This window comes from Diprion similis, chromosome 1 (assembly GCF_021155765.1).
Source record: "Diprion similis isolate iyDipSimi1 chromosome 1, iyDipSimi1.1, whole genome shotgun sequence".
Classification (NCBI taxonomy): domain Eukaryota; kingdom Metazoa; phylum Arthropoda; class Insecta; order Hymenoptera; family Diprionidae; genus Diprion; species Diprion similis.
In genome coordinates this window covers 13,361,247-13,377,531 of record NC_060105.1, presented here as the reverse complement: position 1 = coordinate 13,377,531, position 16,285 = coordinate 13,361,247, and the positions used below count along the sequence as shown (strand labels likewise).

General features: G+C 34.2%; 2 protein-coding genes and 2 long non-coding RNA genes across 8 annotated transcripts in view; 2 read left to right on the top strand and 2 right to left on the bottom strand.

The window, feature by feature from the left end:
- Positions 1-42: 42 nt before the first annotated feature.
- LOC124412883 lies at positions 43-5,618 on the top strand. The gene is made up of 2 exons (XR_006929832.1): positions 43-222; positions 5,138-5,618. It is a non-coding gene; the product is annotated as an uncharacterized LOC124412883 (long non-coding RNA).
- On the bottom strand, positions 662-16,149 carry LOC124412839. The gene is made up of 3 exons (XR_006929827.1): positions 16,136-16,149; positions 14,296-14,297; positions 662-796 (listed from the first exon to the last, which is right to left on the bottom strand). It is a non-coding gene; the product is annotated as an uncharacterized LOC124412839 (long non-coding RNA).
- LOC124412698 (E3 ubiquitin-protein transferase MAEA) lies at positions 7,068-12,311 on the bottom strand. Its single transcript, XM_046892838.1, has 5 exons — positions 12,064-12,311; positions 9,734-10,145; positions 8,906-9,218; positions 7,554-7,863; positions 7,068-7,285 (listed from the first exon to the last, which is right to left on the bottom strand). Exons 1-5 carry the CDS (start codon positions 12,100-12,102, stop codon positions 7,184-7,186), a joined length of 1,176 nt encoding a protein of 391 aa, XP_046748794.1. The 5' UTR covers positions 12,103-12,311; the 3' UTR covers positions 7,068-7,183.
- The window catches only part of LOC124412136 (C-terminal-binding protein), a 37,246-nt gene continuing 33,633 nt past the window's right edge, over positions 12,673-16,285 (top strand). For 2 of the 5 annotated variants that reach the window (XM_046892399.1, XM_046892489.1), the window contains exon 1: positions 12,676-13,302. The gene's annotated coding sequence lies outside the window, so the exon portion shown is untranslated. Of the gene's footprint in view, positions 13,303-16,285 lie in introns of all 5 variants that reach the window. The other 3 variants (XM_046892316.1, XM_046892237.1, XM_046891822.1) reach the window with 3 other exon arrangements.

Sequence of the window (16,285 nt, the reverse complement as noted above, 5' to 3'; positions counted from 1 at the left end):
TATACGTGACAAAATTGTTAAACCTGAAAAAAATAATGTACTGCATTTGTATGTATATAACTATAGTGCAGATTAGAAACGAATGGCAAATTGAAAGTACACAAATAGAACTTGTGCTTCCATGTAACTGTACAATTGCATAGATGCCAGAAATTGGAATATTACATATTTCCGTATAAATTTTTTTAGTTTGGAAGTGAATTCAATCTTGTCACTTTGAAGGTAAATTTTTGAATATAAAACAAAACAAGGTTTGCATTGGATCGAATTCTAGACAAAGTTGTAAAAAATTTCTACAGCACTTCTGACGCATTTGCATTAAAAAATTTTTTCGGATGATAATATTGTCCACCACTCTTGTGACCATAAAATTTTTCTTGGAGTGTAAGCAGTACGGATAACTATGTTCCGTAAGTCTATTATTTCTAGCCAACCAGTGCACTCGATCCGTACTGCCTACACTTAGATCTCATAACATTTTTTAAAGAAATAAATGAAAAAATCGTATGTATCGTTTACGGTACTTTTTAAAATTACTACGATAAAACCAAATGGAAGAGTTACGTACACGGTTGCAATGCGTTTGAAACTCGAGCCAAAATTCAGCAACTATGGCATGGAAATTCTATAACTACCAACTTGACTGCATTTTATGCAAATTGAGTTAGTAACTTCGATATCCAATTGGAAATACAAAAATCTTAATTATAACGAGTAATTCTTCTTGCATGCATACTCACCATAATAAGAACTATAAGGCTAGCTGTCTTTACCACTTCTTACAATTAGCTAAAGTCTAAAGCTAAAGAAAAAACAGAACTGTTTCTTGTAAAAATTGTAAAAAAAAAAAAAAAAAACTCGATAGCAAAATCAGACAATTCGGTTGTTAACTTTGAGAACCAAGTGAATATTTGATAAAGGAACGTGGCCCCAAGACAAACTGGCTACAAAGCAAAGTAAGAACGCAGTGGACACTAAGATACTTTTCAGAAGAGATAATTTATTCAACTTAATCTGTGAAATGAGCCAGATGAAATATTCGGTATATTTGTGTTTTGCTTGTGTCAGATGCTATTGTATTGTCCAATTTCCAACGGTTGTAATTTGCAAACGACAAATTTCCTGTGAGAAATAAAAGACATTTCACTCGCAGATACTGACGAGGAATATGTTGGTAGCCTATGGCGCAAAGGTGGTCCTTATTTGGGCGTTGGAAAAATTTTCATTGGGACACCCCCCATATCTGTTCCTTCTACGTTCTAGACCTTAACGTCAACTGGAACACGTGCCGCTAAGCTCTGACAGTTTTAAATATAAAATACATGTAGTTTTTATAATCAGTTATTTGGTTTTGCATGAATTTGGTATAAATTAAGGGACCGATGTAAAAATTGGCAGAGTTGTTGTTTATAATGATGGCAATAAACCCTGAAAATTTCAACATTTTATCATAATTTTATAATATCTTTCGTTTTGTATATAATAAGCTTAATAGCATCACTTTTATGAGGCTTATATATAAGGGAACAATAATTATAAAACTTGAAATTTTCAGGGTTTTTCCCGTCATTATAAGCAACAGCTCCGCCCGTTTTCAAATCCCTTAATTTATACCAAAGTCGAATAAAACAAAATAACTGGTTATAAAAACTGCATGTATTTTACATTTGAAACTGTCAGAGCTGAAAACTTTAAAAGGATTTTTTTTTAATGATCTGTAACAGATCTGGGGGGCGTCCCAATGAAAATTTTTCCGACCCCCAAATAATAAATCACCCCAACCCTGCGTAATAATTAAACGACTGCATTTAATTTTTGTGTAATAATTGAGAAATCAGTATCGACAAAGGAATTCCATGGCACTCTATAATGTAGTAATTATTAAGAGTTTAATAGACTCTCCTTTGTTCTGAGTATACCATGATTTTATTCCGCGCGTATATGAGATTATATTGAGATTATTTATTTAGAGAATTATTGCATTTTTTTTTTTTTAAATAGCTTCGTCTTTTCTTGCAAAACTTTGAAAGGGATATGCCACGGGAATTACATTTTTGGTACTTTCGTTGATTTTCTAGTAGAAAAAAATCAATCGTATAATTAACAAATATATCATTCATGAAAATACAAGTGCTTGTCTGCATCCCAATGGATCTAAAACCTACTGACATTGGAAATTTTATAAAAAAAATTGATAAAACGTATCATAACACCTTTATCAAATATACACCCAGCTATACCAGTTGTCTGAAAAAAGTTAAAAGTAAATTTTCGGCATATGAATTATACCTCTCAGATGGGACCGATTAAAGCCGCTTGCAATGCACATCTACGTGCATATAATTTCTGCACAAACTCTGAATTCATAATAAAATTTGATGATATAACACATACAAAGATATTGAATTATCAATTGGAGCATAATATTCTATGACAGGCATAATATTCTATGATATTTTGTTGTTTTAAAAAAAATTTCATTCATATTGTTATTAGAATAAGTTCGTTATGCGTGTTAGATTTTTATATTTTTTAGGAACAAAATATCACGATTTAATATATTTTGAACTGTTTATTCTATGGTTAAACCATGGGGTCCTAGAAGCGAAATTATTGTTTTGTATTTACAGCAAATAAAATACGGGATGTTCTACGTGAAGTGGCTTAGTCAGGCCTTGAATATCTTTTCAATTTCGCATGCTGATAGCTCTCGGTAAGCTAGATTTTTGAGCCAGAGGACCGACCTGATATTGCTAAATTCATCAAGATCTTTCCATATGAAAAGTTCGTTTAGAAGAATGTTCGGAAAATCTAACGCATATTTTGAGATGGATCGTAGCTTGAAAATTAATTTCGAGATCGTGCCTCTTTTTCGAGAAACACATCCAGGACGATGCAGGCTCAATACATTGGGGCTACGTTTGTTTAATTTTTATAGTCCTTTTAGCTGTTTTAAATTCTGAAGAAACTCGTAAGTCTTCAGAAGGGGTTCAAGGTATTTCACAAAATTTTCGTTTTTGTACGTCACTACCATATTTGAATGAACATCAGAACGTTTGGCTATCAATACTGGCCTTGTAACGGCAACACAAAACACTTCGTCTTGGCCAGATGATATATCCCTTTTTAAAATATTATTGATGAATTAGGTACACCGTTAAATCATGACAATATACATTAAAGTAGAATAACCTTTTTTCCATATTCTCAACAATGCTGGAATGTCTGGAATCACAGGTGTAACGGCTGTGATATATCTTTATTGACAATGTTTTAGTCGGAGCATCGCCGGCCATCCCCAAATATATAAATAAAACAAGTATTACAAACAGCCATACCTGAACAAGGTTTTTATTTTTTAAACTACATGTATTCGATGAATAAAATCTTGGTAGAATATTGTATCTTTAAAGTTACAAACTTTTAGTGAGACTTTGCACTTTTAATTTGTACATATCTTTACTTAATATTGTCAATTTGTATCATATTTCTCTCTACTTGTGCCACTTCTAGTATGATTCCATCATTGTTTAATTCAATCGTTCATCATTATTATTTCGTTTACTTTCTTTGTATGATCTGGAGAAATCTAATTAATCAGTTAAGATTGAGTGGTTTCCTTTGCATAACATGTCAGTTAATCTATATGAAACCATATTTTCAGCATTTGATTCTTTGTTCTCTAATTCTGCGTATTTGTATAGATCAAATGTCATTCTTCAAATGTATTTTTCATATTCCAACTTATATTATAATCTTCAAGTTCCCTCGTTACGTACTTATCAGCTACCCTTAATTGTTAAAAACCTATTTTAATTCATTTTCTGATAACTGTCATCATATTGTGTACCTAAAATCATCCGTAATATTTAAAAAATGGATTTACCGTGCAGCTGAGATAATATTTTCTATTGACGTGATTAATTCCATCGATTCTTCGGTGACAAGGCCAATTGCAGAATTTCAAATTTAAGAGTTTTCTGGGTGAGTTTTCACGCATCTATATCTAAAAAAATGATTAAGAAATTAATTGTTAAACATCCATTGAAAAACCATTTCACTAGTAATTATTATAATTGTTATTATTATTTCAATTCACGATCCTTTTTTTTTTTTTTACAAATCTGGGGGATTTTCGAATTAATTCGGAGAAGAAAGTATTCTAATATTAATAATTATGGAGGAATTAATTTTTAAACAACACCTTGTTTCGAATTTTACTTGCAAATATCTTGATGAACTTTACAATGTCAGGGGTGTGCTTCAGCTCAAGAATCTAGTTTCCAGAGAACTACTAGCATGCAAAATTGAAAAAATATCTGATGCCCAACTGATCTACTTCCATATATTGCTTGTTTTGTAACTACTGTTTGAGGCTTACTAGTTTATAGTATCGATTTATACTATTAATTTTAAATCACGAATTTTGCTAATTGTATTTTGCAATTCGGGATTTATTTAATTTTAAGATACGCTGCAATAGCAAAGCTTATATTGCATATTAACAAAGTTTAAAAATTATAATTTGCCAAGCAAAGTGTTTGAGCACAAAAAATGCTACTGTATCTGATGAAAGAAAAAATTAATAATTACAGTGAGATGCGTACTAGCAAAATTTATTTATATCACTATTAATCTTTTACTAAATGAAATTTAACATATATCACGGTTGTCAATTTCACGTGTTATGGTGAAATATCGATACTTGTAAATTTTCTGATTATTAATTAGAAAGATTGAGTCGAGTTGATCTAATGTATCACGTCTATTGAATTTCGACCAGTAAATAAGTATAGATATATACATAGTCCACCATTATAATTATAATGACACCTTTGATCAAATTTGAACTAAGAATTGTCAAATCGTTTAAATAATTATTGGAAATTATGAGATACCGGTTATATCGTACTGAGTACGTCAATGTTTCCTATCTTTCTGGCTGCGCCTGATAATATTATATTTTATTGTATACTATATGTAAAATTACACGTATAACTAATACATGTATACTACACAACTACTTTGGTAAGATGACGCTTTTTCTTATGTGAACAATTATACATCTTGTCTTTTCATTATTTCAATCAACTGTTATATGAGCTTACTTTCTACATATTACACCTGGCCACTTCAGGATGAAACTCTAGAGATTTAATTTTCGTGGGAGACAATCCTTCATATTAAGCAATGCAGACAATAAAAATGAGAAAACAAAAACGAGAGAACTGTTTATGGATAAATTTGAATCACGTCGATGCTGAAATATGTGTATGTGTATAATGTTCGATTAGTAATCAGTTTCATCTAGGCCAGATATTTTTATATTGTCATCATTTGATTGAATATCATCGCATACTCGTTTCGATCGAATTCATCAACATTCATTAGTATGTATAGTTATTTATCATCAATAATTATATTTAACATCATATACTCGCCTTATTACAAGAACGACAGAACTCGTTTTCAAATGTGCCTGTCCGAATTATTTTTTATGTATTTCGATTCAGAAAAAATATGTCTGAGAATTTTACGACAGAACATTGAATTGTAGTTATGCCCGCTTGGCATTGTGACAGTAATTTGTTTGTACCACTGAATAAACCATTTATTTGGGTCGTTGTGAAATAGATTATATCAATGTCCCAAAGTTTCACAAATTTCAGTTTGCAATGTAGTCAAGAAAAGTGATGGCGAAGTGTAAAGAAACATTTGAATTGAGTGATAACATGTACAGAAAGATGTTTTTTCCTTCTTATTGAAACACGTGGTTCTCCACTTACATTACAGTGAAACGTTTTAGCAGCGGACTTTCGTTTCTTCATGCTTAAACCTACAACAACTATTTTCAGAGCCTTATTTTTTTTCTATTAAGCTTGAATCATAAATTTTCAAATAACATTGAATACATGTATGAATGTAATCTGTCTTATGTAATTTTGGCATCGTTGTTCCTACATTTTGTCATTGAACTTCTTTTTCTCACTTTTTTTTAGTATTCCTACTCTCTTCGGCGATCAAATAACAGTCTCAACTTTGGTAATTATGAGTACACAAATGATTATTCAAAGATGATTAAAAAATGTAATAAACAGTTTCGATTTTCTAAAATTTGATTTGTACTTAAAATCAAAAGATTGAGTCGAACCGTTTGGATCTGAAAAAAATGAAAGAAATTTGCGAACCCTGATTTTGTGGAAATCTAGCAAAGATGAACGAAGGATAGAATTCATAGTTCGTGACAATCGCATTATAGAGCCTATCTTATTCCCATTATGTGATTCATTAGGAATATTGGAGTTTTTCACTCATTTGTCTAGTATACTATAAACTAGCAACCCGTTGCGGCCATACCCACGAATGTTCTCAAATGCATGGCAAAACTATTAGACATAACCATTTGCTTTCGCTGATTATTTAATAGAGTTTATTGATGCTTGAAAACACTTGAACATAACTTTCTTGTATCTGTGATAATTGAGTCAGCAGTCGCAAAAGTGTGTGATCCCATTCCGACTGCTTACGAATGTAGTTATATTTCCAAAACTATTGATCGTGGTTGTAACGAAATATAGCCCAAAACTTGACCAGACATTATAGCCATCCACAGAAGAAGGAATCAAAATCGGTTCAGTAATTCTGGTGTTATATGGTAAAATCCGGACAAACAGACACACAGAAAAACGTTGAGTGTACATACATATTTAGAAAAGAGATTGAAATGAGGACCATAGCCAATGAAATTTACGGTGATTTCATGACGATTTACATATTTATTGAACACAAAGATGCTATTCAACGAAAACAGTGAAGTATATTTATACCAAATTTCTAATAAAACTAATATTCCTGACCAAGATCATCATTCTTTAAGATTATTAATATGGCATTTTCCTCTGCATTATTGTAATTAAAACATAGGAATCTTCAATACATTGGATGCAGTTCGTAGACAAAATATTCAATATAGTAATAGCATAACCGCTATATATCATAGAGAATAATTCGATGAAATAGAAACTATAATTTTTCACTGAAAATAGATTTTATTTTACGATTAGGGTTTAGCATACAAGAAATGATAATTTTTAATTCAAAATTCACATAATGAGAGAATGAGATAGAGAAAAAAGATTCTACTTTATATTATACACTTGAAAATATTTATAGTACGAGTATTTTACATAACGTAAACTTTTTCGATCTTCTTATATGGGAATACTTCTTTGGTTTTCGGACAGATCACAGTTCCATTGTTTTCCTGTGCCATTTTCTCTAGAGCCTGTAAATATTGCATTTTTAACAACGATACTGGTACAAATACTGGTATAAGCCTACTTTACATTTTTTATTAACAATTGCTGCCAAAACTTTAAATTTGTTGCATGTCTCCATAACTCTATCTTTTCTTCAGTGACTGAAATGATTCAAAGGCTTCAAGCTGATCGGAAAAAGTGGAAACATTGCTACAAATGTTCGTAATCGTGATAAAACTTACAATACACTATATTACTGATGATGAAGGAAAAATTAAAATCAGGATAACTCACGTGTTCACCATAAACATATCCATTAGGCATCATCATTGGTTGGTTGTATTCGTTCAGGGGTTTGCCGCTGATACTGCAGACAAGTCGAGATTGCGAACAATGAGCAAAAGGTAAAGTAGATGCAAGTTCGTTTAGTGCCTCGTTACAAACTGGGCAACTCGGATTTTTGCCTTCCCTATTAGCACTGTAGCATTGTGGGGTTTTAAGGGCGGACAAACCTGCCTGCAATGCCACAGTGAATACACTCTGACTAGCCAGTTGAAATAGCCTGTAGTTTTCATGGCGAAACTGCTCAATCAACCTTTCCCATCTGCGGAACAAATTTTCCTCTGATTAGAGCTATTGCAAAAAAACAAGAAGGAAACATCGATGTTGATGTAAATGTTTATTCATACTGGCGATTGAGTTAGGATAGTAAGCATACGTTGTATTAGTCGATCATCCTACAACAATTCGACCTAAACTGCAAATCCTTTTCAAGAAACATACTTTTCGCCATAGTAAATGTAAAGTACGCCTGAAAGGTTCACAGTTTTTGGAAATCATCACAGCAGGTATAAAGTGCTACTTGACATCTACAAAACGTGAACCTTTTGAGTGGATACTTTAAATCTATTATGACGAATAATAGTGTTCACACCCTTGAAACAAAAGAACTATTAATTACCTGCAATATTCAGGATTCACATAGGCAAACAAAAACACAAAAACTACTCAACACTTACATATTTTAATCAGGGGAGGCAAGTTGTTTTGAGGCGGAAAAAAATGTATGCATCACTTATTCTTCAGATACCAACCCAAATATCTTGGCCAGTTGTCCTTTCGAGTCAAGACTTCAACTTCAAAACCTGTTTCGAGTTAAAGTGCTACGAAGAATAAGGGTCCCTGTATTCACTACTTATGTTACAATAGCCTGACCATAAGTTTTTAGTCTGTTTTTTTTTTTCTCCTGTATGAGAAGTCGCTTGATTTGATTAATAGAGATGCTTAACGCATGATCCCTGAAGGAAACCCATAGTTGGGGTGAAAACATTGGAGGATGATCGATTAAAAAAATGTCTGAATACTACCTTGACCTGACGGCAAATATAAACATTATAATAAGATGTCGATGAGAAGTCTACATGTAAACATCAATATCAAATTCAATTTACAGACAAAAGATGTTTTTACGGTCAATTCGAATTAGGTAAATTAATAACAATTCAAGCATTCATAATCTAAGCTCTGAATAAACTGAAACGGAAATTTCAATATAAAACTGAATTTATGAAAAAGTTATTAAAACGTCAACATTATTGAAACAAAGCACATTGTAGGATCTTATTAAACCAACGAATAAATCTCACCTTTTTTCATCAAGCAAATCTTTGTAAGGACTCAATTCAGTGTTAGCTGGAAATGCCAAAAGCCCCATGCAGCATTGAATTTCTTGAAGCTGGTAGTCGTCGTAGTTGGCAAAACACTTTCTGGCATGTTTTACTGCGTCTAGTCTACGATCTGCTCGTACCAATTCAACAAATTCTTGTACACGTACATTGAACTCCATAGTGCTGCCCAGCTTGCGCAGCTTGGACCGATTGTCATGACACCATCCCAAGCATCTTGTTGTCTCATGGTTGGCCAAAGATTTTTCCACCTCTCTTGATACCATGAACACATCTGAAAATAAATATGAAGAGGTGAGGTAAATCTGGCATGACGGGAGTTTCAAAAGTACCAGAATAAAATTGAGTTGAAAGTTTAATGATGTTTCGTAACATATATATGATAAAGATCAGTACATAATCTTCAAGTTCAACTTTCATTCCTTTTAGAATAGAGTAGTTCGTTGGCATTTTTTGATCACCAATCCACACGAAGCTGTCAATATTTGTGGAAAAGTAAAACTGACTTTTTTCTTTGATATTATTAATACGATACGATTAAAAATTACAGATGTTCTTATAGAAACGTTCTACTAATAGGCAAAATCAAGAATGTCACACTCGCATAGTTAAGTCATTTTAAAATAGCTAATACCTAAAGTGATAAAGAATTCGGAATGAATGAAGCATGAAAATAAATAAGATTATCATTAGTTAGATAACTGCACGAATTTTTCAGAAAAGAAAAGATAGTTTATAATGTGTGTTTCAATTGTCAGGAATTATCCCTCAGACAACATTACTATTTACCAATGTTAGTCAAATCCCTTAATTCACTATTATCAGCCAACTTGGTGGCAGTCGTGTAATATCCTTTGCGTAAAAAATATTCGACCAGCATCCTGTCCAGTCTCTGTCTTCTCCACTGGTTGACAGCACATGGCGCTGTATTTGCATGTTCCTTTAAATGATCCAGTCGTCTTTTGCAGACCATACCAGCCTGCAGCTCTTCAGCGATTGATTCTTGTGCTTTACGCTTCAGCACTTGAAGTCTGGCTACAACACCTCCTAACAGACGAGTTATTTCACCGCTGGCCACTCCTCCTGATTCTACCACTAATCCTTTCTCCAATTCGTTTGCCGCTGTCTGGACGTGAGAAACTTCACGATCCAAAGTTTTTTGAGCAGATCGAAATTTTTTATTTAACAGCTCGTACGGCACCTAGAACACAATTACTTGTATATCAGATCAGGTATCTACACAACTTGTATTGTTGTTATCGTTTTTCAGTGAGCTTTGTTGGATAATTTGAAACCAAATACAAAATTTAATCAATCTTTTATGGGCAGCTATCTCATGACAATTTGCAACAATAATAGATTGTTTTTCAGCATTACAAGCCAAATTGACCAATTGTCAGATGCAGATCTTTTTGTTCTTATGTAAGAAATTGTTCATAAAAATTGTTTATCCATTGTGTTAGCTTCCTGTAATTAATGCAGGACGTTGTAATTCGTGAAATTGCACGCAGTACATCATTTGATGGGAATAAAATTGTGCTATTTGTGAATTTTTACATTTTGCATGTCTTATAAATTTATATATAAATTTTGGCAAGATCTAGGCTTGGGAATGGGGTCAAGTTATACATTAATTGAATCATTGCTGTGTCATTTAGATATCACAAGCCAGTGGAAAATTTTTGTTCTCTAGTTATTGTTAATCTCCAGCAAATCGATCCTTCAAAAAAGCGAATCAGAAATAATCATGCTAATATTAAATAAAAAAGGTTTGCTGACAAAGAACATCAGATTGGTGTTCCGCTCTGATTTTGTCAAGACTCATGTATGTTGTAGAATTTTTTTTTTATCTTCGAACGGTTTAGAGGGGTGAAAATGACACCCAATGAGATGATTCTTGATGTGGTTGATGGATTTGAATGAAACTAATGCTGAAGTTTTCCTATTCGTTAAAAAAACATTTCAGTGTTGGTTTCATTCAAATACATGAAGCACGTCAAGAAATCATCGTGTTGAGTGCCTATCTTTGGGGTCGTTTTCATCCTTTTATACCGTTTTTCCGCAGGCAAAAAAAAATATGTGTCTCTTAGCTATCAATATTTTAAAACATAAATGAGTCTCAATGAAATCAGAGGATGACACCGACTGATGTTCCTTGTTAGTACTACACAGATTCCATAATTTTTTTATCACCATTATTCGAAGTGCGTCTAATATTTATCATGCTTAAAGTTCTGAAATAGGATATAGAAAATAGTTGATATTCTAAGTGTGTTTTAATGATGAAAATGATGATGCATCAAAGTTTTATATAGAATCGGTATAAGCTGTTTATAAACTGACAGATCATTATGACGATGTTATCTCTATATGTCCTATAATTTGACTATTTTGGAGTAATGTTAATATTAATAAATGACCTGCGATCTGGGGACTTGGTATTTTATAACAAAATAAGAATATAAGATGCGTGCAAAAAATCTTGAGTGTATACAGCAAGTATGAATTCATTTATCTGCTGTAGTAATCCAAGGTCAAGCAGTGAATAAATGGTTTCAGTTATAAATAGGAAGAAGAAAAGTAATTAAGCTTTGCTATGAGTAGTTCGTCAACAGCGTTATCATCAACTGTGAATGCATTATTCAGGCATTGACTAAGTGAAAACAAATTGTATTCTTGAACGTTTTTTATACACGATAGATTGAACGTAATATTTACTTGTCAAGGTATGACAAAAAGAAAAAAAAAGAAAAGAAAAACTACCGCAAACCTAGACATCACAAACTATAAACAAACGATTTATGCGAAAAGCGATGCCGATACGAAGTCTGCATGCCCTTGGCGAGAAAAACACAATTCTTACGCGGGTGTGTATGACAGGTACATACATACATACATTCGTGAATCTTATCGTAGATTCGTTAAAAAACGGTAAGAATATTAGAAAGATGAAATAGCAGCTGTAAAAATAAACGCCATTTGTTTATCTGAATATTACAAGTGCCCGAAAGAAAAAATTTCTACCATCGTAAAGCAGGATTTGATGAATTCGAAGAGGATTTAGATTCAGCCATCATAATAAATTCTGACGTTTCGAGTTGACGAAACACGCTATTTACCTTCAAAGTTGGGTGCTCCAAGCTCTTAACGTCCGACATGTTCGACTCTTTTATAGAATTGACTCGCTCCAATTTGATCCAAGTTATACTCGTATGTCGCGTAATGTCGTAAAAGAATTGCCAATGGAACGCCCTGACGCACTACGCATCAGCAGCTAAAATCAAAACCCGTCCATTATCTTCCAGCTGACTGGTGTAAACAGACTGAAACAGACCTCGGACTGTATACTCGAAACAGACTGTGAGGTACGGATTCACGTTTATACCACAAGAGACTCTCGATTGCAGTTTAGTTTCGCCCAGCTTTGTGATACATGCGAGTAAATAACGAAGTTGAAACCTTTGTGTTCGTCGAACAGATGACGCCACTCAAAAGACTGCAAGTCGACATATCCACGTTGGACAACTGCTTTGTATCGGTGACTTGAAACAATTGAATGGTATTAATTGTTACCGCTGAACTTAACTATCTTGTTCAACGATGCGATTAGCGATTAATTTATCAATTCGTATGATACGAGTTATGAATTAAATACAGAAATTTTTCGGGCAATCGAAAGCCGTGTTATTATACATACATACTATAATACGTAGAAGGAATAAATCCGTACGACATAACTTCCCGATGCATCTTCAACAACGACACAGCGCGTCGTTGTTGTTTACGAAGAAACAAACGACGAGTGATGAGTGAGCTTTTGACGTAAACGAAGCTAATCCTGATCGAAAATACTCCGAAAGAAAAATCGCGTGGTTTGCGAGGCGTGTCGAAAGGGGCATCGGCGAACCTCCATCCGTAGCCGGTTTGACGATCGGCGGATATTCGAACGGTGAAAATACATTGGACAACATTTGTAATTCATTCGTTCGTATTATTTCGGCGATGATCGGAGGCGCGCGCTACTCGCTCGGGGGGGCCGCCATTTTCCTCCAGTGAGGGAGAGAGTCGCTCGGCCGTGCTTCGCAAGCGTTCTCTGTTAATTATTACTTATTTCGGTTGACAATTGAGTGACTTTCGCGAGTGCGGGGTGTCGGGTGGGCGCGCGGGACCCTTGGGCCCATAATTGTGCAACCAAAAGCCCAAAATACGGAGTAAAACCCGGATTAAACCGGGACCAAACACCGAAACGCCAAGTGCGCCCGACTAACATTGTGTACCGTGATTCGAAGGGTGATTTTCCCACAGCGAAATATTACGCCGTTATTCATCTCGGCGAACGACTGATTCGTTAGAAGGAGGTACGTAGATCAATCCCTACATAATTCCGGTGCATAATCATCGATAGTTTTACCGGGTTCTTGGCTACGATGCCCAGCTACGTTCCGCTATCCATGCGTCTTTCTCCGCAGACAAACGCAATAAGCATCTAAAGCATCGGGCAGGCAATCAGCTAGATAGATGCACGGATAGATGGCCTGGCTATAGCCGAAGAATATCCAAAGCGCGCGTGTCTGTGCTCCAATTCGTTCGTGGATGTTACGTGTTCGTGAAAAGATGCGTGCTTTACGTTTACCGATATGGCGGGAGCAGGGACGCTTCGGTAGCCACGCGCATTTATTTCATTTCTCCCCCTTTGCGCGCACTTGTCGGTCGGCTACTCGACTCGACTCGAGCGACTAGACGGCCGCGGCGTTCTTCCGCCGCCTAACCGCCAGCAATCGCCATTACGTTACACTTGTCGCTTTCCTCCTTCGCCAAACTTTTACCTTTTACATTTATTTCTTATCTTCCCCCTCCTTTCCCCCCCTCTCTTTCTCTCTCTCGCTCTCTCTCTCTCTATAGCGTTGCTTCTCTCTTACACCGTACCTAGTTTACTCCTTAAGCACGACTTCAACTGGCTTCTTTAATATCGGGCCAATCGACGTCTTTAATTCACGTTACCAAGGAATAAGAAATTCTCGAGAACTTTCTCAACAATGACGACGACGGACGAGACTGTTTCGCTCACAAATTTTCATCGTTTATTCTATTCTTTGATATTCTCTTACTTTCTCTCTTTCTCTTGAAACTTGAATTTCAAACTTAAGCTCAGAATGCATATATTAATATATACCAACACCACTTGACTTCTAAATTGTTACGTGTGTACCGTTAATTGACGATTGGAGAGAAACCACGTTTACCAAAGACATCATGATTTATTCATACAACGAACTTACGTTTCTTCATCGCGTACGATCATTTTCGCAATGTCCGAAATAATACTTTATATACATAGGTGGTACCTACACTCCTGACGATGATCGTGTTCAGTTTAGTTACCCGGAGAAAAATAGTTTTTATACATCTAAAAATACACGCCGCACGCAGGCATGTGTACAATCATTTTGAGGTACCGTTTCGTCGTGATAAAAAGTTACGCGTATTTCTACACACATCTCGTAGTTCAAATCTTTAATACGAATTTAATCTACCGCACTAATAATACATTTAATAAATGTATATATGATAAAAGTAAATGGTAATCATTTATCGACGAGCAGCGAATTATATCTACAAAATGTAAATACGCGCATACATACTCGAACTCGTGTATAAATAAACGTCTCGATAAGCCCAATTATATTGTACAAAAAATGTCAACTATACTACATTTATTCACAAGATTAATCACTCTAGAGAGAATCGCTCTAGTCTCGTGATTTGAATTCTCCCCCCCCCCCCCCCCCCGCCCTTTTCCGTTCCGTTAAACGGAGATGAAAAAACTGAACATCCGATTGAACGAGTGGATGATCGGGAAGTTATTATAATATTATGATAAGTCGAAAAGTAACCAAACGATTACCGTGTGTTTGGATCCAGTGCATAATTTTTTCGAAATTTCAGAACAAGTTTATTATTCTGATGTACGAAGAATATAAATATAGAAGTTGGATTTCCGTTTAAAATATTACCAAATTTTAATCCCTTGGTCTGATTTTCTTTTTATTTATTATCGCGTTCCTCGTCAACTCGTGTTCACGATTCTACGGCTAATAATTCTTAGATAATTTTTAATCAACCTGCGGGAGAGAAGATGAATAATGATGTTGAAGCGCGTGATTTTTTGTATACAAATTTTTTTTTTCTCTCTCTCTCTCTTCACAACTTCGGACTTCCTTCGGTATATTTGCTACCCACGTACGTTTATATACAAACGTAAACGAAAACTATACATATGCATGTAACATATATACTGCAGAGAATTGAAAGGCCAAGTTTATTGCTGCGAATATCAAGTCGTGATTCGCTCGTTCTCGTTCTCGTTCTCGTTTTATTCATCGTTGATCGCTATTCAGCAGGATATTAATCTTTCGAATAAAACTTTCTATTGTTCAAAAGTGACCGAAGCTCCGATGATGCGATCGGCGTATATATATATATATATATATATTAAATATGTTAAATACATATAAGTACATAGTCATGGACAAATATGCTGATATTAAAATCATCTACAGATATAAACGCTACGATTATATAAATATTATTTATACCTAGTGAAATTCACTTTATCAAGAGAAGATCTTTTCGCAAGTTGGTTTTTTTTTTTTTCTGGCAGACGTTAGAAGCCTTCGAGGTTGAAGCAAATTGAAAAAAAAAAAGAAAATAAAAGTAAAATGAAATAAAATTTGCCTTAACAAATGTTGAATAAATTTTATGCAAAGGTTTAATTGTGAATATTTAATTTTTTGTCGAATAATTAATTCGTTGATCGGTAGTCTGCAGTTATAAGAGAGCATTTTGGTGTCGGCAAGTAAAACAAAATTTTGATACACTGTTGAAAATAAGCTACAAACAAAAAAAAAATAAAAAAAATCCTCTATACTATGTATGCAAATGCATATTATGACGTACGTGTTGCAGCCGATGAAGTATAATGCGTGCCTCTATATATATGTACATATAGAATACATCCATCTGTGTAGTATATAGCTACATATACATATATATGATATACATATTGTATAGCGATAACGATATGACGAGTATAATATAATACACGTATTCGTATTACGAGCATATAGATAGACATTGTATACCTACGCGTGCCTGTTGCAGTTGTTTTCCTCTCTCATTTCAACCTGTGACTATTAAATGCGACGTTTTTTGTCCTGTAATCTGCTTACCTAGTCTAACCTACCTCGTGTTCCGACGATCAACCATACACGCAATCGTTCTTTATAATCAATTTTTCGAACTTTCATTGGTCAAAACAATAGGGCTGAATCATAAGGAGCT